Source organism: Puccinia triticina, chromosome 8A, assembly GCF_026914185.1.
Source record: "Puccinia triticina chromosome 8A, complete sequence".
Taxonomy (NCBI): Eukaryota; Fungi; Basidiomycota; class Pucciniomycetes; order Pucciniales; family Pucciniaceae; genus Puccinia; species Puccinia triticina.
Window position 1 is genome coordinate 2,591,902 of NC_070565.1, and position 24,142 is coordinate 2,616,043.

General features: G+C 49.5%; 6 protein-coding genes across 6 annotated transcripts; 3 read left to right on the forward strand and 3 right to left on the reverse strand.

The window, feature by feature from the left end:
• Nucleotides 1-3,949: 3,949 nt before the first annotated feature.
• Nucleotides 3,950-5,526, reverse strand: PtA15_8A229 (uncharacterized protein; the record flags this gene model as incomplete). Its single annotated transcript, XM_053171636.1, has 8 exons — nucleotides 3,950-4,307; nucleotides 4,384-4,449; nucleotides 4,521-4,593; nucleotides 4,657-4,826; nucleotides 4,895-4,995; nucleotides 5,062-5,143; nucleotides 5,202-5,249; nucleotides 5,312-5,526. The coding sequence occupies 8 exons, from the start codon at nucleotides 5,524-5,526 to the stop codon at nucleotides 3,950-3,952; spliced, it is 1,113 nt and encodes a 370-aa protein (XP_053022880.1).
• Nucleotides 5,527-5,573: 47 nt separating this feature from the next.
• PtA15_8A230 (uncharacterized protein) lies at nucleotides 5,574-6,648 on the forward strand (the record flags this gene model as incomplete). The annotated part of the gene is made up of 5 exons (XM_053171638.1): nucleotides 5,574-5,579; nucleotides 5,652-5,771; nucleotides 5,837-6,088; nucleotides 6,155-6,221; nucleotides 6,314-6,648. 5 exons carry the CDS (start codon nucleotides 5,574-5,576, stop codon nucleotides 6,646-6,648), a joined length of 780 nt encoding a protein of 259 aa, XP_053022881.1.
• Nucleotides 6,649-6,746: 98 nt separating this feature from the next.
• Nucleotides 6,747-8,360, reverse strand: PtA15_8A231 (uncharacterized protein; the record flags this gene model as incomplete). The annotated part of the gene is made up of 9 exons (XM_053171639.1): nucleotides 6,747-6,997; nucleotides 7,064-7,202; nucleotides 7,266-7,279; nucleotides 7,348-7,446; nucleotides 7,510-7,558; nucleotides 7,628-7,787; nucleotides 7,853-7,887; nucleotides 7,956-8,026; nucleotides 8,093-8,360. The coding sequence occupies 9 exons, from the start codon at nucleotides 8,358-8,360 to the stop codon at nucleotides 6,747-6,749; spliced, it is 1,086 nt and encodes a 361-aa protein (XP_053022882.1).
• Nucleotides 8,361-8,607: 247 nt separating this feature from the next.
• On the forward strand, nucleotides 8,608-10,379 carry PtA15_8A232 (uncharacterized protein; the record flags this gene model as incomplete). The annotated part of the gene is made up of 8 exons (XM_053171640.1): nucleotides 8,608-8,706; nucleotides 8,787-8,873; nucleotides 8,974-9,363; nucleotides 9,437-9,567; nucleotides 9,625-9,796; nucleotides 9,864-9,906; nucleotides 10,002-10,213; nucleotides 10,374-10,379. 8 exons carry the CDS (start codon nucleotides 8,608-8,610, stop codon nucleotides 10,377-10,379), a joined length of 1,140 nt encoding a protein of 379 aa, XP_053022883.1.
• An 814-nt stretch (nucleotides 10,380-11,193) lies between these two features.
• On the reverse strand, nucleotides 11,194-11,731 carry PtA15_8A233 (uncharacterized protein; the record flags this gene model as incomplete). Its single annotated transcript, XM_053171641.1, has 2 exons — nucleotides 11,194-11,321; nucleotides 11,464-11,731. The coding sequence occupies 2 exons, from the start codon at nucleotides 11,729-11,731 to the stop codon at nucleotides 11,194-11,196; spliced, it is 396 nt and encodes a 131-aa protein (XP_053022884.1).
• A 2,628-nt stretch (nucleotides 11,732-14,359) lies between these two features.
• Nucleotides 14,360-15,324, forward strand: PtA15_8A234 (uncharacterized protein; the record flags this gene model as incomplete). The annotated part of the gene is made up of 3 exons (XM_053171642.1): nucleotides 14,360-14,736; nucleotides 14,873-15,110; nucleotides 15,262-15,324. The coding sequence occupies 3 exons, from the start codon at nucleotides 14,360-14,362 to the stop codon at nucleotides 15,322-15,324; spliced, it is 678 nt and encodes a 225-aa protein (XP_053022885.1).
• Between the last annotated feature and the right edge of the window lie 8,818 nt (nucleotides 15,325-24,142).

Sequence of the window (24,142 nt, forward strand, 5' to 3'; positions counted from 1 at the left end):
AATCAATACTAGAGCTCCTGGTTGCTACTACACTACTACTACTTGTTATAATTGTTGTTGATGAAGTTGGTAATAATCTGTTCCTTAACAATCTCTTGATAAGGCACTTTAATTACTACTAGAGCTCCTGACTACTACTACTACTACTGACTCAAACTTAACACTACCACTACCACTACCACTACCACTAAAATACCACTAAACTACCACTGTAACTAAACTAACCACTGTGACCAAACCTCTGTAGGCTGATGGGGAAAAGTCTGATGAGGGGGGAAAGGGCCTCCTTGTATATTGAAGGGTGAGGGATTTTTGCTCCAGGGAAGCTCCTCATGAGGGATTATTGCTGCAGGGGATCTCAACTACACAGCCTCTCATGCATGTACTGCGCTGCATGTACAAACAACGAGGGGTTTATGCTGCAGGAGACACTCAACTACACAGCATCTGCATGCGTGTGCTGCACTGCCTTACAAACAATGAGGGATTTATGCTGCAGGAGACGCCTCCTGTACATCTTATCTACCTGCATATGATGTGCTTCATGTACAAACAATGAGAGATTTATGCTGCATGAGGCGCTTGAGCTACACAGCACTTTCATGCATGTACTGCGCTGCATGATGTCATGTGTTGCTATGCAACCAAGCCATCTTTCATCCTCTTCCACACACTCTGCATCCACTGTCTAACCTGTTCCATTCCCAATGTTGAGGGTCAAGGCCTCTCCTCCCATCTTGCTCCTTCTTCCCTTCTTCCCCCGCACTGTATTACACACTCCCTCTACTATAATACCTCTGCAATGGGCTTTTGGCATTGTCACACATATGGAACACCACAGCGTAGGCCGATCATTTGATTCCACAATCCCCTGTTTATCCTCAAATATATAAAAAATAGCACCATAGTCGCCTATCCTTTCCCCCGTGATTGAATCCATTGATGACTGTTCTTCCCTGCTATCGGCACCAACACTGTTGTATATAAAAACCCTTGCAGTTGTAAGATCTTGTCCGCTAGGTCCTGGCCAAAAGAAGCCGCAAAAAAAAAACCCTGCTAATACATGAAACTTTCCCAATTCTATCTGCTGTTCCATTGCAAGTGACATCTACCATAATTCTCCTTTGTATCTATTCTTCTCTACTTTGTGTATTAATTCTAATGTTACTAATTATGAACAAAAGTTGAGTTTTACAAGCGCAAGATAGTTCACTGTTTTAAAAAATGTGTTTGAACCAGCCAAAGAGAGAGCTTGTTTCCTGCCACAATGTATTGAAATTGGATGAATGTAATGTGAACTCTTGGCAACCTGAATGAGAAGCACTCTGGATGATTTTGATAGTACTTTTGTACAAAATTCTAAACAGTTTAACCTCTTGTCTGGGAGGCTTGTGCTGTATCTGATCCGTAGAAAGTGATTTTCTGATTTTCCAAATTGAAGTCCTAGAGTGCTCCTGTCACAACTGTCCTCTTGAGGTTAGCCGCGGTACGTTATAGGTTCTTTGTTGTTGATCTTGATGATGATTTACTGATCTTCTTGAAGGTTGTTGGCCACTGTTGGGACACCAGATGTGAGAACTCCTTTGGGATGGGTTGGCAGTCCTTTGAGGGGGAAATAACAATATGATATTCCAGCTAAGTAATACTACTGTTACGGGTGGTGTGAAAGACCTGCCCCTCTATTATACTACACAGAATTCTGACAACAAATTTATTTATTGTTGTGGCGTGACTTTTATGACAGAGAAAACTTGTATGTAGTAGTCTCTATCAGACCTAGATCAGTTTTAACGAGTACAAGATGCGTATACAACTTCTATATGGCGAGATGGGCAAAGAATATAATCAAGTGAGAATATGTTTTGTCGGGTTTTTAATGGTTTCAGCAGAGGGAAATGATGATGGAGTGTGGTATGAGATTTCTATGTTAATGTATGATGACTGTGTCTTCTGTGATGATGGCAAAATGATGACTGGTGACCACTGAGCTGGGGTGCCTGGGTGATGATGGAAAAATGGTGGGAGGAGGGCCTCCTTATATATTCTTTTCTGAGTTATTTTTGCTGGTGAGGGCTGCACTCGAGGCATTTCTGCTGGTGGTGACCCTGTGGATTGCACTGCCTTCTGCAAGGGGTGCATAACTTAAACTGATGTTCCGCATGACAATGTGTGATTTGTACCTTTTAAGGCAAAGGCCGCCTAGTTTGGTTGCACTGCCCAAGTGGAGGCTTTCTGACCGCATGCATCGATGTAAGGTCCGCGCAAATCTGTTGAGTTGTTGAGTGGAAGCCTAGTTGCTGCAGTTCCAACGTGCAGGTTGCTTGAGGTGATCTGTAGCTAATAGTGGAGGCCTGCCCAACTAGTAAATCTAACTATGCTCTTATATATATGCATGCCTTTTATTATTTATATGACTTTCCACCTGGGTATGGCCTGTACTAAACCTATAATTGTAACTAACTTCTAAACTAAAAGAGCTAGCTGGGTAGTTGAAGTGAGTGACTAGGGTTAAATTTGTATGTAGAATCTATTTCTCTAATAATATTCTACCATATGCTAGTATTGTAGGCTGTGAGTTGAGGTTTTGGCAGTTTTGTTGCGCGCAACAGATCTAGTGGATCACCACAGCGGTCTGCGGGACGTAAACTCCATTTGAGAGGCAATTTTGCAATTTATGGGAGTTGATTCCTCAGCCCCCTTTTTTACATCACAAGGATGCCTCCAAACACTCTGATAATTATAGGAGAGGATAATGAGGACTCCCTCTTTTGATTTATCAAAAACAAAAGCCCAAATAGCCCTCTCTTTTTGGGGGAGAACGCTGTGCGCAAAGGAATTGCCAGCTCGTGCGCACAGCCGGCCTCAACATCAAGAGACGGTTGATTCTATGCGCCAAGAGTTTTTCGCTGCTGCGCAACGTAGATCCAAGAATTAACAACTTCTCACTGGGACGCCCAACACCCCCAAATTCTTACAGTGGGCAGGATAGCCTCTGAAGGGCACATGGGGAGCTGCATGGCACTAGCACACCCCAAGAAATGGGTGTGCTACTGGTACTGCGGGTCTCTTTTGGTGGATTTCCTACTCAGGAATGTTGAGGTATTCATCTAGGATTTATTCTTTTTTTGTTTTCCTGCTTTACACATGTCACAGTCTGTCCCTCACATTTCACAAGCCACATTGTATACCTGAGGCAGCGGGTGTGGAAGGACTTGTCCTCATCCTTCCACATCTCTCTATCACTCGCCCGGCATCGTGCCCGCCGTCCTCAGGTACCGTAGTCTTTTCTTTTTATCTCTGATTTCTTCTTTTCTCCATGTTTTCTTGTTCTCACTCATATGCGCAATGATACTTATCCTTCCACATCTCTCTATCACTCGCCCGGCATTGTGCCCACTGTCCTCAGCCTCTGTCTTGCTTTTCAAGGAAAACTCCCAAAACCATAGCTAAGGTGCCCCAAAATTCCACAGCACTGGAGTGAATAACCTCCTGAATAATGGTTACCTTATTTCCTGAAATTGACAGACTGTTTGGCTTTGTAATACGAAATTTATATGGTTGGTGGTCATTTTCCCACTGATTCCACTGCACACCCCTTATATCACATGTTCTGATGGAACAATATTGCCAAGAATTTCCTAGCCCAGCCATTATGCAACAGGATAGATTCCCTGAAACTTTTAGACTTTTTGGCTGTGTAACAAGCATAATATCAACAGCGTCCTGGGCGACTCCGCCACCCCCTCAACATTAGTTCTGCTGGCACCACAACATTTGGGAGTCGGGAATTGCGAGTTGATTTTTCAACTCCCCTTATTTATTGCGTGATAACCACGCTGCCACACACGGCCTCATTATGATTGGAGAAGTTGTGTTCAGTTCTGTGGCGCATCCACAATGCATTTCCATATCCCGGCATTGTTGGCCAGGCCGATTGGCGAGGAGGGAGTTAATCGACTACCCAGAGATGGAGCGCACGGTCATAGAACGAGCATCCGGCGACGACGGACCGATGGGGCGAGCCTGCGGATGGGGCGGGGCAGGAGGGCCCCCAATCGGCGCCGTACGCGAGCCCAGCGCGATGGGTGAGCTGGGAGACGACGGGCGCCGGGAGGGATGGGCCGGGGGCTCCTCGGGGCAGCTCGGCGATCTCGAGCACCCGGAAGCCGGCGTGCATCGCCGCCAGCAGCACCCGGCTGGCGTCCGTCTCCGCCCACTTGATCCGCCATATCCCGCCCCCACACGCTTCCTCCTGGACCGCAGCCGTCATCTTCCGCTGGTCGAAGATCCGCAGCCGCGCGTCGTAGCTGTCTCCCCAAGGGCCAGTTAGATCCTGTCTGCTGGGGTCGGCCCCCGCCCGGATGGAGGGGTGATCGAACTCACCTGCCAACGGCGACCATGTGCTCCCGCAGATGGTGGCTCCGGATCGCCGTCACGCCGCCGTCGAATCTGCCACAACCAATCCTCTTTCCATTCAGTTTTTTTTTCAAGAAGAAGTGAATGCCGAGGATGTACGAAACTTTGAGTTGACGAGCACGGGTTGGTCGAGCGTGTTGCGTGTGTCCCAGAGCTTCAGTTTACAGTCGTCGCCGCCTAAAGCACGCAAGAAATTAGCGGGAAGATGATGAGTCGGATGAGGTGGAGGAGGGACGGGACCGGTGAAGACAGAGTGGGGTTGCCAATAGTCGAATGCGCAGGTCCAGGGCTCGTAGAGGTGGGCGTTCCACCGCTGGGTCTCGACGAGGGCGGCCGGGCCCTGCGAGGGCTGGGCGAGAAGGACGACCTGGCCGTTGGAGAGCGAGCAGACGATGCTGGGCGACGACGATCTGCGCCACCATCACAACAATCAACCCCACAGCTTTCTTTTTCTTTCGGGAATGGGCGCTCAACCGACTTGTTCCGCTTGTCCGAGATGTCGAGCGATAGACAGAGCACGCCTTCCTCCCGGGGCGAGCAAGCGAAGGTGTGGAGGCGGTCGAGGCGGGGAGCGGGGCCCTTGTTCGACGGATCGCTTGTGGTTAGGTGCGCATGATGGAGAGCAAGGAGCAAAGCAAGACTGACCAGGGGGTCGAGGAGTGTGTAGACATTCAAGCCGGCTTGTGCGTCTGCGGAGATCAGGAGCGGCTGGTGGGGGTCTTGGGTCCTGTGGCGAGGAAGTGAGATGGAGGGGAAGGATGAAGGGCAAGAGGGGCGGGACAGACCATCGGGCGTCGAGGACGGCGGGACAGTCGAACGACTGGAGCGGGCGACTGAGAGGACGGGCGGTGAGCAGGGGCCTGGACGGAGAGAGAGTGGGGCGGCAGGACGCAACTAGCTGATCTGGGCGAGGCTGCTGTCGAGGGCAGCCTCGAACAAGAGCGTGCTCCCGATGCGCTCGACCGGCGGGGCGTCGTCCTCGGCGGCGGCCGGCGGGGGCTGATGGGTCTGGTAGAAGCCGCAGACGGCGAGGCGCGGGTGGGCGGGGCAGAACTCGAGCGAGCAGGGCGTGAGGGCAGTGGGGATGGTCGTCGGGGCGCAGCGGGCCATCTGGCAGTGGGCAACTGGGCGGACTTCCTCGCCCGCAACAACCCCAGATGGCCGCCAGTCCGCCCGCCCCCGCCCCGCCCGACGCCGGCCACGCCCACCAGCCCTCGCCCGCCGAGCTCCGACAGACGCAGCGCGAGGGCCGGCTCGCGCAAGCCCTGCAGGCGTCCGTCGGCTACCGGCCCCAGGCCGCAAACGTGCGCTGCTCGCTGTTCCCGCCCCGACGGAGGCTGACTGTGCTCTTCGGTGTCTGCAGTGGTTCCATCCGCATCCCGCCGCCGCCGACGCCGCCGCCGACGCCGCCATCCTCCAGCTCGGCCCGGACCGCCTGGCTGCCCTCATCCAGCACGACTTCCTCCGGAAGGACTTCCCGCGCATCCTCCGCACCAGCCACGCCTACATCGCCCACCACCATCCCACCCTCTCCCGCGCCGGCTCCGAGCCGACCAGGAAACTCGCGCTCATCCTCGAATCCTCCCTCGTCTGCCTCAAGAAACTCTCCCTCCTGGACGATCCGCCCCGCCAGGATCTCTTGGAACAGTTCCTGGAATGGAGTCGCCCCTTTGTAGGCTGCTCGTCAGCGTCTCCCTCACTCACTCTCTCCTGATGATCGACTACCCCCCCCCCACAGTACCAGCTCGTCCCCTCCCTGGGAATCCCTGCTGCAAGCCTGCTCACCCAACTCAACAAACCTGACGGTCAGTCCACCCTCATCAAAAGAAAGACTCCATCGACATTAACAACACATCATCTGATTCTATTACAAAACAAAAAAACGCTGGAAAATCAGATGCGCTGAAAGCGATCACGCCGGCGCTGCTCCATTCAGGCTCGCCCCGGATCCGGGCGATCGTCAAAGAAGCCATGGAGCGTTCGAGCGATCCGAAGGCGAGTGCGACAGGGCTAGTCCAAGAGCTGCTGCAAGACTCGAACAAACCCCATTTGAAAGCGGCAATCCATCATTTGGGACTCTCGGCCTTCATCACCACCGCCGATCTTCATTCATCATCACCCTCCCCCTCTGCAAATCCTCCATCCGGACTTGATTCGTGGTCTTCTTGTATCCTCCTTGCCCTCCAAGAATCGAGCCAGAATACATGTGAATATGAAGTTATGAGTTTGTGAAACAAGAGAACAGAACCCGAGTCGCGCGGCTTCGAGATGCACGTATTTACTTTTGGGTAAAAAAAGAAATGCGAAGCAGGATGCGGGGGGTATCACGGTTAGGTGAAAGCGCGTCTAGAGTTAAGCTTGGAGGAGGACACCTGGGGCGAGACGAGCGGCAGGGGCGAGAAAGCGCCGGCCTCCTGCTCCTCGACGATCCCGGGCAGGACCTTCTGGACGAGTCTGTCGACCAAGCGGAACGTCCAGCCGGTGCACACCACGATCCCGCCGACCATGCCCGCCAGCCGGACCAGGAACGCGACCAGCGACGTCGTCCGCTCGTGCACGGTCAGCGACATCGGCTCCATGTCTGCGTCCAAACAGCGCACACTGCCTTAGTCAACCATCTCCATGTCGCAGGCTGCTGTGCACTGACCATATTTGAAGAACAGCCCCGGGATGCCCTGGCCGTGCTCTACGGGCCGCGCCATGTCGGTGACCGAGTATTGGTTGGTATGCAGCTGGCGCCCGTAGCGGTCGATGTAGGTGGTGGGGACGACGCTGATGAAATATTGCTGTTCACACAAAACGGGTCAATGGCCTGGTGTGAGAAATTCCAGAAGAGGGGAGCTGCTCACGAAGATATGGAAGGCTGGGTGGATGGATACAGGCAGGTTAGATGCTGCGCTGTCCTCAGTCAGACGAGAGAAGCGGGCTCACGTTTGTCGGTCAGTTCGACGCTGTTGTCGAGCGGTTGGACGATCTTGGGGAAGAACTGGCCGAAGCTGAATTCGGTGATCACGTGGCTCAAGTTCATGACTGTGCGGAAAGACGAAGTCAGCTGGTTGGCCCGTGCGGCGCAAGGGTGTGTGTGTGGCTCACGCTTGTGGTCGGTATGTTCCCAGCTGAGATAGCCGTGGCCTAGGGTAGTCTGAGAAGAGTCATGGGGCGTCAACTAATAAGCCGCGCAGCCCTGCGGTCGGGGATTCGTGGGACTGACGATGTGCAGGTTGCCCGTCACTTTCTTGACCTTCGTGTTCCCGTAGATCCGGCATGCCGGGCCGTCGGGCACAAGCGGCCGGGTCCGGCCGAAGGAGTGGCCCTTGCGAGAGGCATGCAGGATCTGGGAGGCGGAGAGCTCGGACGTCGAGTTGTTGTGGCTGTTCCAGCAGACATAAGAGCGTCAACTTCTTGCAGCGCATGGGCCAGAGATGAGGAGACGCACTCGATGCGCTTGGCATCGCCAATGTCGAAGGTGGTCTGTGTGAGGACGATATGAGTTTTTTTGTTTAGAGAAGGAGAGAGTCGATGGAAGGCGTAATACGCACACCTTCTTTCTTGAATTCCTGGTTCATGTACATCCGATCTCCCACCGCGTCCTTAATATCCACGCTGAGATCTACGAAAAAGAGGGCGAGAGATGGTCAGGAGGGGGCGGCAGGATGGATGTGTGGAAGGCACGGACAGTGGCAGGGCATGGCGAGGGTGATATCGATGTTGATGCCGAGCGAGTGGGCGATGGACTGGTCGACGTGGAACGAGTATCGCGGCTCGCCGAACAGATACTCCTGCAGCTCGTGCCAGATCAGCACCAGGATCAGACAGGCCACCCCCACCGTCACCACCCCGCCGCGGCTCGACCGCTGCTTGTAGCTCGGCAGCGTCTTCGGGAACGCATCGAACTCCCGCATCGCCGGCAGCTCCATGAGCGACTTCGCTTCTTCGTCCGACATCTCCGGCCCGCGTCTCTTCCGCTCTTCGTTCGGTTGGCTTCGCTATCGATCTCGGCGGTGCGTTCACAAGTCGGGTTCCAGGATACATACTCTGCTTGCCGGGAGACGACCCTGGCGACGCCTGTGACAGAGGGAGAGAGGTTCACGGATCTGTGACATCTCCGAATCTGGGACATTTTCACTAGCCCACTCCTGCGATCACCAAAATCTTCTTGTCGACCTACAAACAAAAACCCTTCACAGACCGATGTCCTTCTTCAGCTCGGCCGCAAACAACAATACCGGCGTCTTCGGCGGCGGCGCGTCCTCCTCGACCGTCACCACCCAGGACCCCAAGGACATCGAGGTGTGCTCTTTCTCATGCCAACACCAAGAAATAAGCAGAGCTCTGATTTTTGCCTTACCTCGGCGCAAACAAATGGCTAGGTCGAAAACCCTCCCACCGATGGCATCTCGTCTATTGCTTGGTCGCCTCAAGCAGATTTCTTGGCGGCAGGCTCCTGGTCGAACGAGGTACATATCCACAGACACCCGTGTTTTGCAGCACGAAGCAGCCCCGGAAAAGGGTCAATAAAGCCTGGACGGGAGACAGCCTGATTCTGTTTCTGTGTAGGTGCGGATATACGAGGTGAATGCGCAAGGGCAGTCGGTTCCGAAAGCGGCCTACCAGCACGAGCAGCCGGTTCTCGAAGTGATCTGGTCGGGGGACGGGACGAAGATCATCTCGGGGGGGTGTGACCGGGCGGCGCGGGCGTTTGATGTGCCGACGGGGCAGGCCACCCAGGTCGCGGCCCACGAGGCGCCGATCCGCAAGCTGGCCTGGCTCGACATCAATGGCCAGGGCCTGCTGGCCACCGGCAGCTGGGACAAAACTCTCAAGTACTGGGACCTTCGCCAGCCCACTCCCGCCGTCAGCGTCACCCTGCCCGAGCGCATCTATACCATGGATACCGTGTTCCCCTTGATGGTCGTCGGAACTGCCGCTCGCAAAATTCACATCTATGTCCGTCCTCCCAGTCCTCTCTACCATACCTCACAGCCATCTGATTCCTCCCCTGCGGGGGGATATGTGACAGCATTTGAGCAACCCCTCTGTCGAATACAAATCTCTCGATTCGCCTCTCAAGTGGCAGACGCGATGTATAGCGTGTTTCAATGATGCCCAAGGATATGCGGTTGGAAGCGTGGAAGGCCGGGTGGCAATACAGTGAGCAAAGCGCCCTCCTCACCCTGCGAGAGACCTGTACTCAGCGCTTCTGGCCAGACACGTCGAAGACAAACAGACGGCGAACAACTTCTCGTTCAAGTGCCATCGGAAGGACGCGCCGGCCGGCGCCAGTCGGCTGAACGCCAACTCCATCCCCCAGGTCTGGGCCGTCAACGACATCAAGTTCCATAAGCAGCACGGCACGTTTGCCACCGCTGGCTCAGACGGGGTCAGCTTACCTCTGCGCCCACGAATCCCCCTGCTGCTGCTGCTGGCTGACGTTTCCGCGCTCCTAGACGATCAACATGTGGGACAAGGACAGCAAGACGCGTCTGAAAAGTGCGTGCCTTCTCTAGCCCCTCGCATTCCCACACACGCGCTGTCGCTAAGCGGGGCAACCCAAATCGCACGTGTGTGTGTGTGTGTGTTTGCAGCCTTCGACAACCGGGGCGGGCCGATCACCAGCGTGTCGTTCAACCGCACAGGCACCGTCTTTGCTTACACCGTCTCCTACGACTGGTCCCAAGGCCACTCGGGCGCCCAAGCGGCGGCCACCGCTACGCCGGCTCCCGGATCCGCCGCCTCCCAGCCTAACAAAATCATGCTGCATGCCTTGAAAGACGACGAGATTAAGAAGAGACCCAAGGTGCCGTTGACTCTCTCCTCTGCCCACCACCTCTCGCCCTACTGACTGCTTTCTCCGCCCTCTCTGTTCTATCGTACGTTCCACTCAACCTTTCACTTTGCTCTTCCTCCCCGCCGTGTTTGTTTTCTCCTCATCCATTCACTCGTCTTATTATTTATAGAAATGAGCAACCAAAAAACTTGCATCTTCTGTATCGCTTTGTCCCCATCCTCGTCCCAAAGGTTTCGTCCAATGTATTGCTTGTTTTTCCTCGAAATGGTGCCGCGAACACCCCCGGAGGAGGAACAGGAGCCCCTCGTCCTCTTGTTTTTTCATGGACTGCTTTCTGGAGGGGCACGAGCAGATCTGGTCTGCCTGTTCGACCATAGCTATGTTGTCAGCTATGAGTATCTTTGTGACTGTGCTGAAAAAGTCTGCTGTTTTTCTTTTCGTCTTCGCACTACACGGTCAGAAGTAGGCCTGACGAGGGGATGCATCCACCGACTGCATATGGGTGCAATTCGTGCTAACACAATTCAACCGGTGTTGTTATAAGCAAACTTCGTCAGTCCTCCCTTCTGAGCTGGCAGGCTGGCGCCCCTCTGTGAGACGGAGACCTTGCGGGGCTGTCCTCCAGAGAGGCTTTGTTAAGCTCGTGTTATAAGCCGTCTTAAACTTGGAGCGCGCGCGGGCACGGGTTGACTGGATGTCATCAGGCCGGGCTTCTGCCCGCCTATACGCTTCAAATCTCTTAGGATGGACATGAGATTGGTGCCGTTGTCCTTGCCCTTGTCCAGGAGGGGATTGCTACCATTGATGCAAGCCGCATAAGAAGAAAAATTCAAACGACGAAAAAGAACACTGTCCGAGTTGCGAGCGGCATATCTATCTACATCAATGTGAATTTCGATATGAAGCTAGCTGGCCAGAGAACAGAACGCGGCAACGAGGATAGGCGAATATAGTTGGATTAAGGTTTAGTCATTGTGTGCTTGGGTATATTAAGTGATCTTCGTTTCCGAAGACGGTAGCAAGAAGCGGTGTGGAAGGCGTCCTAGATAATGCACGGCGCCTGTTGCGGCCGGGTCCCCAGATGTTGTGTGCGCCCACAAGGTATTACTGTGGTTGCCTGGTGATCAAGAGGTGAAGGTCGCTCCTTTTGAGCAAAATGTCGAGAGTTTATGAAGAATGAGTTGTTGGAAGACGTACACCTGCATGGATATTCCGGCGCGGCTATGGTTGTTGTAGCGTCTCACAGAAACTGCACGGACCCATCTTGTCGTAGAGAACTGCACAATCTCGGTAGCCACATTCAAAAGTCCTTATAAGGTAATCTCCAGGACACTGCACCAATTCCGTTTTAGTTTGATCAACATTGGTGTATTCAATGACCAATTCAGGACATGGGATAGCGGGCTTCGTGTCGTAGAGACGGTCGGCCGCCTCGGGGTGAAGAGTGCATCCACAAAGGACGGTGACGGCTAGTTGAGCGACGAAGAGGAGCTGTACTGAGGTGTGCCATATCTCGGGACCGTTCATCTTGCTGGAATTGTGGTCGAGTGATTTGTGATAAGGATGCAAGGCTCGATGGGGTCCCTCTACAGGGCGGGACTAGTGATCGTAGTGGTGATGGGAGGAATAATTTTGGCAGCGGTCTGATAACTCAGGGGCATGTCCATGGCTCTTGGGCAGAGCGGGAGTGGTGGGGTCAGCAACCCAAGTTTTCTTGGCTGTTTTCGAAACGCCACCCCCGCTCCCAAGTTCCGAGTGACGAAAAAAATGTTCCAGATCAGGCGGTGAGCTGCGTCGCGTCGTCGGTTCCGCTTCCGGTCTACCAATGTTTAGTACATGGAGGCCTCGTGAGACAGATGGACGACCAATTCTTCATCTCCAGATTATAAGCCTATCAAGCTCGATCAGCCTCGACACAGGCAGCCATCCCGGCCCTCTCCTCTCGCGGCGTGTTGGCTGCTTCCACATGGGCGACCGAACAACTTGTTTTTCTCCGGCGAGCGACTGGTTCAGATATCATCTTGGAACGGTCGATCAACACGCCGATTGTAAGCATCATTGTTGCTTGGCTTGCCACTCGAGTCGCGCCCGTCGCCTGGTCACTAGCCCCCTCACGAACTGACTGTTGGTTCTGGGCTGTTTGATTCGGGATCGAGGAACGTCAAGTTGAAGACTCCCTGATGGCAGAAGCACCTTCCCTGGATCCGGGTCTGTCCCAGCAGGCGGGATGGCACTCATGCCGAAGAATTCCTTTGCCTACACGTTTGGTGTGCAAAGTTGTGCCGAAAGGAGGGCAACTCTCCCATCATATCTGTAGGGCTGTTTGCAGTTGTATGTACTTCCTCTATCTCTTTTCTCCGTCTTATGTGGCAAAAAAAGGGGAAAAAACTGTGATTGGAAGTGCAAACTACTCCAGCTCACTTGTCACTATTATACATATACAAATCTTTCGAAACGCACCAGCAACAATTAAGGTGTCAAATGTGATTGTTTCTGCTTGGGGTGTTCCTATGCCCAACATGCACTTTGACCACAACTCAGTTGATTCTGATGTAGTCTGGCTGTTACCGCTCTGGATCAGGTAGATCTTCACTTCAATCCCCAGTTTCTTATCCGTCTACATTCCAAAGGATTCAGCCCAATCAACCGCAACATTTTCATACGATAGGGGTAGAGGAAAATACAGGAACAGTCATTCAAGGAGATCAAGGTTCCTATCACCTATCAATTCAGATCACTCTGCAGGCGATGAAGGGCACAGCGTTTTGTGCAACTTCCCATGTGGAGTGCCCATCCACAAGCCTGATACGCGTACCTCTGACCAACCTGATCTGAGTAAACTATCGACGCAAAAATAATCTTTTACGACTCCTAAGTATTGCCACCCCGGTCACATTTGGCTGTGATGGTCAATACGTCGAGGAGGCTTGTTGAAGCCAACTCGAAAGATGCACTAGATCTGCCGGTCGCCTGGTTCTCGACGTTAGTGTAGAGAAACGCAGCTTTTCACGCAGCTCAGTCCCTATCATGCTTGCCCCAGACCGGCTGGCTTACCACTTTTGTGAAGTCCTGACCAGAGTTTATGTCTTGTTGCTTCTGCGCCCGCTTTGATTGATATCTCAAGCCATAATTCTGATCGATCAATTAGGAACCTCGCGTCGGAATCCCAAGAAAAAGGTTGACAATGATGTTCGTCAAGGAGACCGGTCAGGATCAATCTTCTTTTGATGGTGCACACTTCACGCCTAAGGTTTTTTTATGTCGACTGGGTGCAAACAGAAACGCTGATCCCATTTCTTTTTTTTTATTTTCATATCAAGATGGCGCAAAATGGTTCAAAGGGGCAAGAATAAAACCTAGGTAAACGGTGGTTCAAACAGGGGTCAACAAACTCTAGCGGTACAAATGTTGTGAAAAATGCCAAGTGAACTTGAATTTTTTTGAAATAGAGGAGTTTGAAGAATTCTAATCCGCAAGATCTTGTGTCACGTCAGGTGATGACCAGGATCACAAATTTGGTAACTCGCGAAAACGGAATACAAACTCATTCCGTCCCCATAGTACAAACCTCTGACTTTTTTTGAACCCCAAAATACCTTCATATAAGTCTAAGTTCTGGCCTTCAAGCGGAACAAGTTTTCCTTGCGCCTCTAGTTTCCCTGCGGTAGAAAGTAGCAAGCGTCATGGCAGTTTGATTCCATTGTGCCACGTGCAAAGGTCGGCTTCCTCATACTTCGTTGAAATCAAGATTTAGCTGAACTTATCAACCACTGAACAACGTCTTCCTGGATCCTTTAGATTGTCTGTCTGGATTCTCAGAAGAAGATATCAGTTGGCTGAACTTGCATTACTCGTGATAGGATCCCGGCTAGACGAGAGGCCTCCATAACTTCAAAAACTCAGGAAGAAAAGATGTCAATCCTAGAATCCCTCCCGTGTCCTCATTCACCGTGGCTAGCATCGATAGGTATCCCGCTAGAGTTCTTTCAAGCTATATTTTTGCATCCATATTTCCAAATCAACTACCCAAAGTCAACCAGGTGGTACCGAATACTAGTGATACCGATCTGCGTCTATTTGGCACTTGCGACAGTAGTTCGAAGGACCATTTTACCTACAGATGAATATTCACATTTTAACTTTTGTTTTGTTACTATGCCCACGTTCCATTTTATTTGCCTAAGTATCATTTATGGCTTTCACCAAGGTCCGGTTTTCAAATCCGAAGTCGAGCTATTCAACCACCATTGGAATGCTGAAGCTCAAGAGAACGCCGGAAAAAATGAATTAGAAGAACAAGCTCACCCGGTGAACAAATCAGAGGTCAAAGATTCGTCCAATTGTTCAAGGAATCGTAAATCTAAATCCAAACCACGATCAGACGTTGTCAATAATCTCACAAACGAAAGACACAAGGAACTTCCTTCGGCTGATCAAGCGTCTAAAATACAGACTAGTCCAAGGAGGGCCAGTCCAGACAAACCGCCGTCAATTGGCGAGCTGACTAGATGGATATCGGCATTGATTATGAAGTGAGTATCTACGAAATTTCCTACGTGTTTTTTGCAAGATCAAGCATTCTTGCTTGGGGCTTTAGAAAGGTAGCCCGAGAAGAAGTCTGACAAATCTATCATTGACACTTAATTTGCATGGTGTTACTTTGATTAGTCCCCGAGGATTGATTTGTACTTGGTCCCCGCCAGAACATGTCGTACCAATCGAACGGAATTTGAAAATGAAGAAGTTCATGATAAATCTTATCTTGAGGACAGTAATGATGCATTTTTGCTTTCAATGCGTTTGTGCAATTGGTGTTGAAGTCCTCATCAACTCGAAAGCGGATATGGATCATTTTTTATTCGAAAGACTCGGTTTAACTCCGTTGACGATTATCAAATCAGTCTCGGTCAGTTTGAATACATTCTGGAATCTGTTTTCACGCCAAAAAAGAAACTGAATCAACGTCATCCATTTTCGTTATCTGTTGGGAGCAAAGCCGTTCTTGCTGACAATGACTCTAGCTGTAAGTAATGTTATCACTGACTGAAACTGAACAGGATAAAGGGGGCATGACCAATCGGAAACCAAAATACCCACTTGAAAGTTTTTCATCATTCTGACATACTAATCTTTTGTCTCTAAAAAGGGTGGAATCTATAGTGGGTTTTCACTTGCGGGGGGATTATTTAATATAGTTGAAATTGCAGCCATTTCAATTTTGCGATTGATTCTACCGGATAATAGTTCATTCAGACCAGATCCTGTGAATCCATCAAATTACCCTCCATTGTTTAATGATCCTTGGTGCCGGACGAGTTTGACGGAATTTTGGGGTAAAGGTAAATTCCCGAAAGTCCAAATGATCGACCTGATTGATGAAAAAACGATGACCAAACCTTTCTTTTACTAAACGAACCATTCTAAAATTGTAAACGCATCCATCATTCTTTAAGGTTGGCAAGCAGTGTTCAGGCATCATTTATTATTTTGTGGGGCACAACCCATGTACAACATTTTCCGTAGATATGGTCCAACTATTGGAAAATTTGCAGCTGTGATGGGCGCAATGGGATTGAGTGCTGCTATGCACGAGTTCTGTAAGCAAAAAGAATTATTCTGAAATTGGTCAATAAATCTTTGAAAACTGATCAGTTGCCCTCATCCCCCCTGTCTGATCCTTAGGCCTAGTTTCAGTGTCAAAAATTGATCCAAATTTTTCTTCTGTTAGAATGTTCCTCAGTCAGGGTATTGGAATTGTTTTAGAGGCTATCTTCAAGAAATTTACTGGTCACAAGGTCTGTATTTAATTGTTTCAAAAATTCCCAGAATCAAAACAAAGAATCACAAAAGTTTTGATAAATTTATGTGGTGCTCTAATTGTTTTTTGTCTGCTTAGGTTTCTGGACCCTTAGGTTGGGTGTGGACTTTGGGTTACATGACCCTTAATGGAAGACCAATGGTAAATGCTTGGTGAGCTGTGACAACATCTCCCCAATTTCTTTTAATCTGTTTGGATCACCTGAACATTTATATTGAATATATCAAGAACGCTTCTATTCCCAAAATTTTTAAACTTTGTAGGATACAGAACTCTTTAGGCAGAGGAGTTGTACCATTCAAAGAGTGGAGACTCTTGCATATTTTAGTTCCATTTGGGCCTTTGATCACAGATAAAGTGTATGCTTATATGATGAGCTGGGTCAAGCTTTTTTGGATTCATTTGGTTTAATAAAGCACAATAACCCATAGAAGAAAATTAAGGATGAAAAAAAATTCTTGACAAAAAACGGGGAAAAACTGAAAAAAAAAAATTGAAGTGTCAGAGTTTATTCTTTCACTCTCACTTCACTTGCTTCATGTTTTCCATTATGCATGTGATGTTTTTCCTTATTTTTATGCTTAATCAACACTCCCACAATTTGATCATGTTTTATTTAGTACAGTTAAGCTTGCTAGACTCCAAGAAATTTACTCCATCAGTCCTGACCATCCTGTTCCCTTGTGCAACAATTGAGCCTCTTCAAGGTTGATGCGCCAAACCAATGCTTACATTTTGGTAGTGTTCTAGTGGGATTCAAGTCATCAAAGCATCCCAATTACTTATCACATCTGGGAAAAAAAACATTCAGTGATCTTATGCCATGTGTAGGCCGGCCGCCATAGGAAGACAATCAGGTACCTGTTGTTGGGTACCCAGCACTTGTTTGTGGATACCTGCTCTCGGAGCTGTCCACATTTGAGGACAGAGAAAAAGCGGGTACCCGGACCAGTGGAAGTTCAAGGGTTATCCCCAATCAACAATCTAGAGACCTCCAAATTTTTATCCCTTTGTTAACACATAAGCTTACACAACATACACCACATGCAAAAATGAGGTACATATGAGTATGGTACTGATTGCACTAACCTGTATATGCATTATGTGACTGTGAGCCCCACCCTTGGGGGTCTCACAGAATGTTACATAGCCTTTCACATGCTTACATCATCACAGACTTTCCACGAGTACATAGACTCGCCTCCCCCACCTTCCTAGTCCGGTAGAGAGTTTTCCCTCTCTCCGGTCTAGGTAAGCCATTCCTCCTTTTCCCCTTCTTCTCCCTCTTCCAGTTGTACTTACAGAGAGAGTTTTCCCTCTCTCCGGTCTAGTTACCTGCAATATAGTCCCCCCCACGATGGTACTAGAACGTTCTCCGGCTCTTTGCCTCGTCCCTTGCGCCCCTCGACGACAATCAGTGAAGACCCCTATTTAGGAGTCTTACAGTGACATGGAGGACCCGTAATTCTACAGGTCCCCCTTTGATGCTGATGGAATGTATATAACGTGGGTGAGATTTCATGTTTGTACCACTACAATAAAAAATCTGGAAACTTCCAGCAGCTGAAATGCAGAAACTCAAAGGAACCTTGGGGTGATACTCAAGTTTTTTCAAAGGTTATTCCAGCCAAGCTTCAATGCACAGTCACTGTGAAAATTGCACAGTGACTGTGCATGAAATGGTATGATGTAATACACTGGAGTATGCCACATGTCAACTCCTGGCAGTTTCTAGAGTTTTTTCAAGTAGTGTACACAGTGACTGCACAGAAGGATTCACAAAGCTGCAAATCTCATTTCAGCTATATGAAAAAAATGTGAGGTAAACTTGACGGTTCATGGTACACACACATCTGTCATAATTTGTGACAGGACTGTGTAACCTGTAGTGCAATAACAAAACAATTTCCCATGTGGTGAAATTTTCCTAGAGTGATTCAGCTTGTTGTACTGGCCCTGTTGACATTGGGATGATGCCTGTCATGAAATGGAGGACTTCCCGTCGCAATCTGGGAGCAATCTGAGAGCCTCCCAGAGTCTCAAAGCCTAAATTTCCCTGCAAAATTTGGCTCAGATCTGGGTCTAGAAGGGGTTCCCAGATTGAAAGGAAGTCCTCCAATAAGACAGTATTTTAGACTTGATCATATTTGTCAAAAATGGAAAAACCTTGAGGTGTAAAACACATCTCATTGTAAGCATAATTAAACTTGTGTCAAGTTTCCAAAAGTATACAGGGATTTTTTTTTTTTGTCTTCCTTGGCTCTATACTTCATTGCCTCCAATTGCCTGAGGCTGTTCCAGTCCAAATCTGCTTGTCAAAATATCACTTATGATTGATAATTTCCTGCATCTCAACAGCACAAATTGAGCATTAATCTATAATTTTTGGGTACACCACGGGTTGTGGAGGATGGATGCTTGACGCAATGGATTGTGTTGGCTTGACCAGGGCCACCAATTATGGCGGCATATCAGCGGGGGGCGTCATCCCCCGCGGGCGGCTTGACCCTCTGTGGTGGCTTGACCGCGGTCGCTTAGCGGCACTTTGGCGGCTTGACTGCAGTCTGTTGGCTTGGCGTTGGCTGCAACATTGGGGAGAGCTCAAAAAACACACCTGTCAGCCAGGTGACTTGAACCCACAACCTGCACCATGTGTGGATGGGACTGCAACAGTAGGCGCAGTGACTGCGCATGTAACCCCCATGTAAGCAACAGATGTTGCAAAAGGCAGGAGCAAAACTGAGATGTCCGCAGTGTAACTTCATGATCACTTGAAAAGTTTTGGAGATTTATTCATACAATTTTCTAAATTAACCATGGGAATTCCATTTTTCTGACTTTTTTTTGCAAGTTTTTATAAATGTTTTTTTTTTTTCATCACATGTGTAGTCTCTTCATGATATTCAAAGAGGCTTGTAAAAAGACATCAGAAGATATTTTTTGGGTGAGCCTAAATGCACTCCAAACTTTTACTTTGTGCACTCCACATTTTTGGCTTTGGGGGGCCAGCACTCCAAAAAAGTTGGAGTACCTTGATTTTGTACTCCCAAAACATGGAGTTCCCAGATGGGCACTCCATGTTTATTGGAGTACACAACTGGGTACTCCAAAATTGACCAAAATAGGGGAGTGCAGCTAGATGCACCCAAAAAAAATGGAGTGCAAGCCCAAGCACTCCACCTTTTCAGTGAAGGATTTTGGCTTTGCACTCCAGCTGGCAAATACCAAATGGAGTGCATTGGGGTGCACTCCAAGTCTCTTTTTTTGGAGGGCCCACAGCAATCACACCTCTCAATGACAGGTCTGGACCGGTCATCAAGGGGCACAAAACCGGTCATCCAGAGGACTCATACCTCTCAATGACCGGCGCGGACCGGTCATCAGTCACACCTTTGAATGACTGGTGTGTACCAGTCATTGAGGGGACTCCCACCTCTCAATGACCGGCGCAGACCAGTCATCAGTCACACCTCCCAATGACCGGCACAGACCAGCCATCATTCACACCTCCCAATGACCGGCACAGACAGGTCATTGAGAGGACTCACACATCTTGATGATTGGTCAGACCGGTCATTGAGGGGACTCACACCTCTCGATGAACGGTCATCACCGGTCATCAAGGTGAGTCACATTTCTTGATGACCAGTCAGATTGAGAGGTGTTATTACATTCAATGACTAATCTGACCAGTCATCAAGAGGTGTGAGCTGGTGTGAGTCCTCTTGATGACCTGTGGTGACCGGTCTGTAGAGACTGTAAAATGAAGATGTGTCTGGTGAGAGTCGAAATCACAACCTCAGCTATGCTGAGACACATACTAGAGTGCTGCCTTTACCAACTAGGCTACAGACGCTTGTGGCTGCCAGCTGGGTGGTTGGTTGGTAGTGCTCATGGGTCAATCCAACAGCCCTCCATACTGTGGTGATACATCATGGTAGCAGACTAACAGACAACTCAACATGGTCATCAAGAGGTGTGAGTCCTCTTGATGACCGGTCTGTGGCGGTCATTGGGAGGTGTGAGTCCTCTCGATGACCGGTCATCACCAGTCATCAAGAGGTGTGAGTCCCCTCAATGACTGGTCTGTGCCGGTCATCAAGGAGTCAGACCAACCGGTCATTGAGAGTAGCACCTCCCCTTGATGACTGGTACACACCAGTCATCCAGAGGTGTTATTCCCCTCAATGACCGGTCTGACCAGTCATTGAGAGATGTGACTCACCTTGATGACTGGTGATGACCGGTCATTGAGAGGTGTTATTACCCTCAATTACTGGTCTGACCAATCATTGAGAGGAGGTGTTATTAGCCTTGATGACCGGTCTGTGCCGGTCATTGGGAGGTGTGACCGGTCTGCGGGTCATCGAGAGGTGTGAGTCCCCTTGGTGACCGGCACAGACCTGTCATCAAGAGGAGATGTTACTCCCCTCAATGACCGGCACAGACTGGTCATCAAGAGGTGTGATTTCCCTCAATGACTGGCGGTCCGGTACAGACCGGTCATTGATGAAAGAAGACAAAGAACTAAGAGTATTATTTCTTGTTAGATAATCTAGACTTATGATTTATATACAATTTATTTTGTCTAGAGAGTTGAGGGTAAAAGATGTTTTTACCTAAGAGCAGGAGATTGGCTGCTCTCTACTGATTAAACTTGAGAGAAAAAGAAAAGAACAGAGATGAAGCTCTGCGAAACCGTTTGGTCTGTTTCCCAACCCAAGATAACTTGTCATCAGTTTTCTTGCTCTGCCCTACGGTGCAGCCCAAGTTTGGTTCTTACACGTAAAGAACCGTTGCTGAACGCTATCCCGCTTTTTCAAGCTTTGGAGAAACAACGTAGTAAACTCGCGACGTTATCTGCAGTTTTAGCAGCCGCGCTCGCTTATTAGTCTTTTTGTTTCCCTTTGCTTTAGCTTTGTAGTTCAGTAACTCACCGATTGTTTCTCCTTCTCTTTGAGAGGAATTGGTGGTTTTGATTTCTTTTGCGTCGACTTTGTCTAGCAGAAAGTGAGCAGTGCATTAGCTCCAGCCTTATCTCTATCTTCCAGTATTGATCCCACCGCTTACCTTTGGCGCTTGTGGTGATCCTTTCAGATAATGACTTTCGGTCGGGATTTTCCTCAAGCCGAGTCTTGCCGCTTGCTTCCGTTGGACCTGTAAGCACCAGAGGTGTAAACAGAGTTTTTCCAACATCAGCCGCTCTGCGCTTGGACTGCGGAAGGGTTTGCTTTGCTTACCATCTTCCGCAGCTGTTTTGGCTCGCGGCATTCTTCTCAATTTATGAGAAGAATGCCGGTCCCCTGAGACCATAATCTCACAATTGAGAGGAGATTTTAATCTGCTCAATGCCGGTCTGTACCAGTCATGGATATCAGGAGGATCGAGTGGGGTGTGTTTGTACATAGCCCGGTTGAAGTTGTAGGCACTCCAGCTCTGGCTGGAGTGCACAGTACTGCACTCCCCTTTTAAGGAGGAGAAATATCAGGAATGGAGTGCTGGGGGAATGCACTCCAATCTGATGGAGTGATACTCATGGGCACTCATTACATTTCCTGGCCACTGGAGTTCTTTGTGGTGCACTCCAAAGAGTCTTGAGTCCCTGGTTGTGCACTCCAATTGACTTGGAGTACTCTAGTCTGTACTCCAACAATCATTGGAGTGCACACTCCATACACTCACTTTTGGAGTGCTTTTGGGATTTTTTTGGAGTGCATTTAGGCTGACCCTATTTTTTTTCTTTTTCTAACGCAATGTGGTCAAGCCAACAGCATGACTGCGGGTAGGCCAAAGGCGGAATCCTGCCAGTTTTTGACGTCAGGCAGCCCAATTTGGTGGTATTGCACATTTTTCTTTGTCTAGAGTGATGCAGTCAAGCCAACGGCATGACCACAAATAGCCTGATGTTGGAGCCTTGCCAGTTTTTGATGGTGGGCAGCCCAATCTGGCAAAATTGCCCAGATCAGGTTATGCCTGACCAGTGCTCGACCACGGCACAGCGTGGGGTCAAGCCAACAAGTGGCCACCCAAAATTTTCAACCCGTGGTGTAGGAAGTTGTGAGACAAAATGATCTATTTGAATATTGCTTGTACTTGGGAATTAAAACGGTGAAGGTGAAGGGCTGGACCCCACGGGGTACCCAAGAGCCTCCATCCCTGCTGTGGTAATACCCATTGGAAATATCCAACAGAAAAAATGAAGGGTGATGCTCCCTTGGAAATACCCGAGGATAACGGGTTGGGTTCACGGGTAGATGCGGGTATTTTTCCTGGAGGGTACCCGCGGATATGCCTGGTAATTATTGGGTATACCTGCAGGTACCCGTTCTCTCCAGCGTATTTCTGGAACTTTGGGAAGTTTACGTTACAGGTTGCCAAAACTGCCGTAGGACTGGGGAAATAAATTGTATGATAGGTTCAAAGGCTATTACAATCTACGGGTGGTTTGAAAGACCTGCCCCTCTAATAGTACTATGCAAATAACCAAGAGTCTTGTAATCAATATTTAAGAAAATTGTGGCAGATTCCAAGATAGCTCTTCCTTTTATATAGTAATCTCTATCAGACCTAAATATCTGATTCAATACATTTTCAGACCGGTTATAACCATGGATAATGTGGTTTTTTGATGATAAGTTCTTTTACTGTTGTTGATGTTATAATTTGTACTACTATAGTACTAATTCTACTACTACTACTACTACTACTACTACTGATATGCTAATCTAAGTTCGCTAAAACCTGTAACTCATGGAACTTTGGTTCAAGGGTTTCCCCTCATCAAAACCACAGAAACCACAAGTTTTAACTCAGTAGGGCTGGCGCAAATACCGCTAACCAGTACCCTAAGCCCCCATTGCCTTTGACACTCCCCTGTGGCTTTAAAGTGCCTAGGTGGGGGAGCGTGGGGGAAAACCATTGGTGAAAATGGAGGCCCTAATTATATTATTTTCTACTGGAAGGTCTTCTTTCCATTTGGTAGGGTTTACAGCCCTTTTGACCAGTAGGGATTCCCTCCAGTCAGAGAGGCTGTAGAGCCTCTTTGCATGAAAGGATTTCTTTGACTGGAAGGGAATTCAAAGAGGCTGTGGAGCCCCTTTGACCAGAAGAGAATCCTTCCAGTCTAAGAGGCTGCAGAGTCCCTTTGACCGGAAGGGAATCCTTCCAGTCAAAGAGGCTGCAGAGCCCCTTTGACCGGAAGGGAATCCTTCCAGTCAAAGAGGCTGCAGAGTCCCTTTGACCAGAAGGGAATCCTTCCAGTCAAAGAGGCTGCAGAGTCCCTTTGACCAGAAGGGAATCCTTCCAGTCAAAGAGGCTGAAGAGCCCCTTTGACCGGAAGGGAATCCTTCCAGTCAAAGAGGCTGAAGAGCCCCTTTGACCGGAAGGGAATCCTTCCAGTCAAAGAGGCTGCAGAGCCCCTTTGACCGGAAGGGAATCCTTCCAGTCAAAGAGGCTGAAGAGCCCCTTTGACCGGAAGGGAATCCTTCCAGTCAAAGAGGCTGAAGAGCCCCTTTGACCGGAAGGGAATCCTTCCAGTCAAAGAGGCTGCAGAGCCCCTTTGACCGGAAGGGAATCCTTCCAGTCAAAGAGGCTGCAGAGCCCCTTTGACCGGAAGGGAATCTTTCCAGTTGAAGAGGCTGTAGAACTCCTTTGACTGGAAGGGAATGGACAACTCAGCAATAGGGATTTATATAATTCCATTTTGTCAAGACAATCAGTGTGCAATCAGCCACTTTACACCTTGGACAACTAGATCCTGGTGCTCCCCCAGGACATATGCAACATAAATTTTTGCATATTTCAAGCACCTTGATGGGAAATTAGATGTGAGAATTCCAGCTTAGGTGAACGTTGTCTTTCTCATAAATTGAGAAAGATATCGGGAAATAAATTAGCTGCACCGTGATATTGACAGGTGCAGCTGAGGGCGTGGGCCAGGCGCCTCCCTGGGTAGCCGGCCATGCGTCACGGTTGAGCTGGCGTCAGGCTGTGCCGCGAACTGGGGTTGGCAGCCGATCTCACAGCTCATCCTGACGCCGGCTGTGACCCGCAGCAAGCGGGCGTCCGCATGTTGCCCGCCGGCCTGGTTTGCTGCTTGGGCGCCTCAAGGGGGCGTCAGG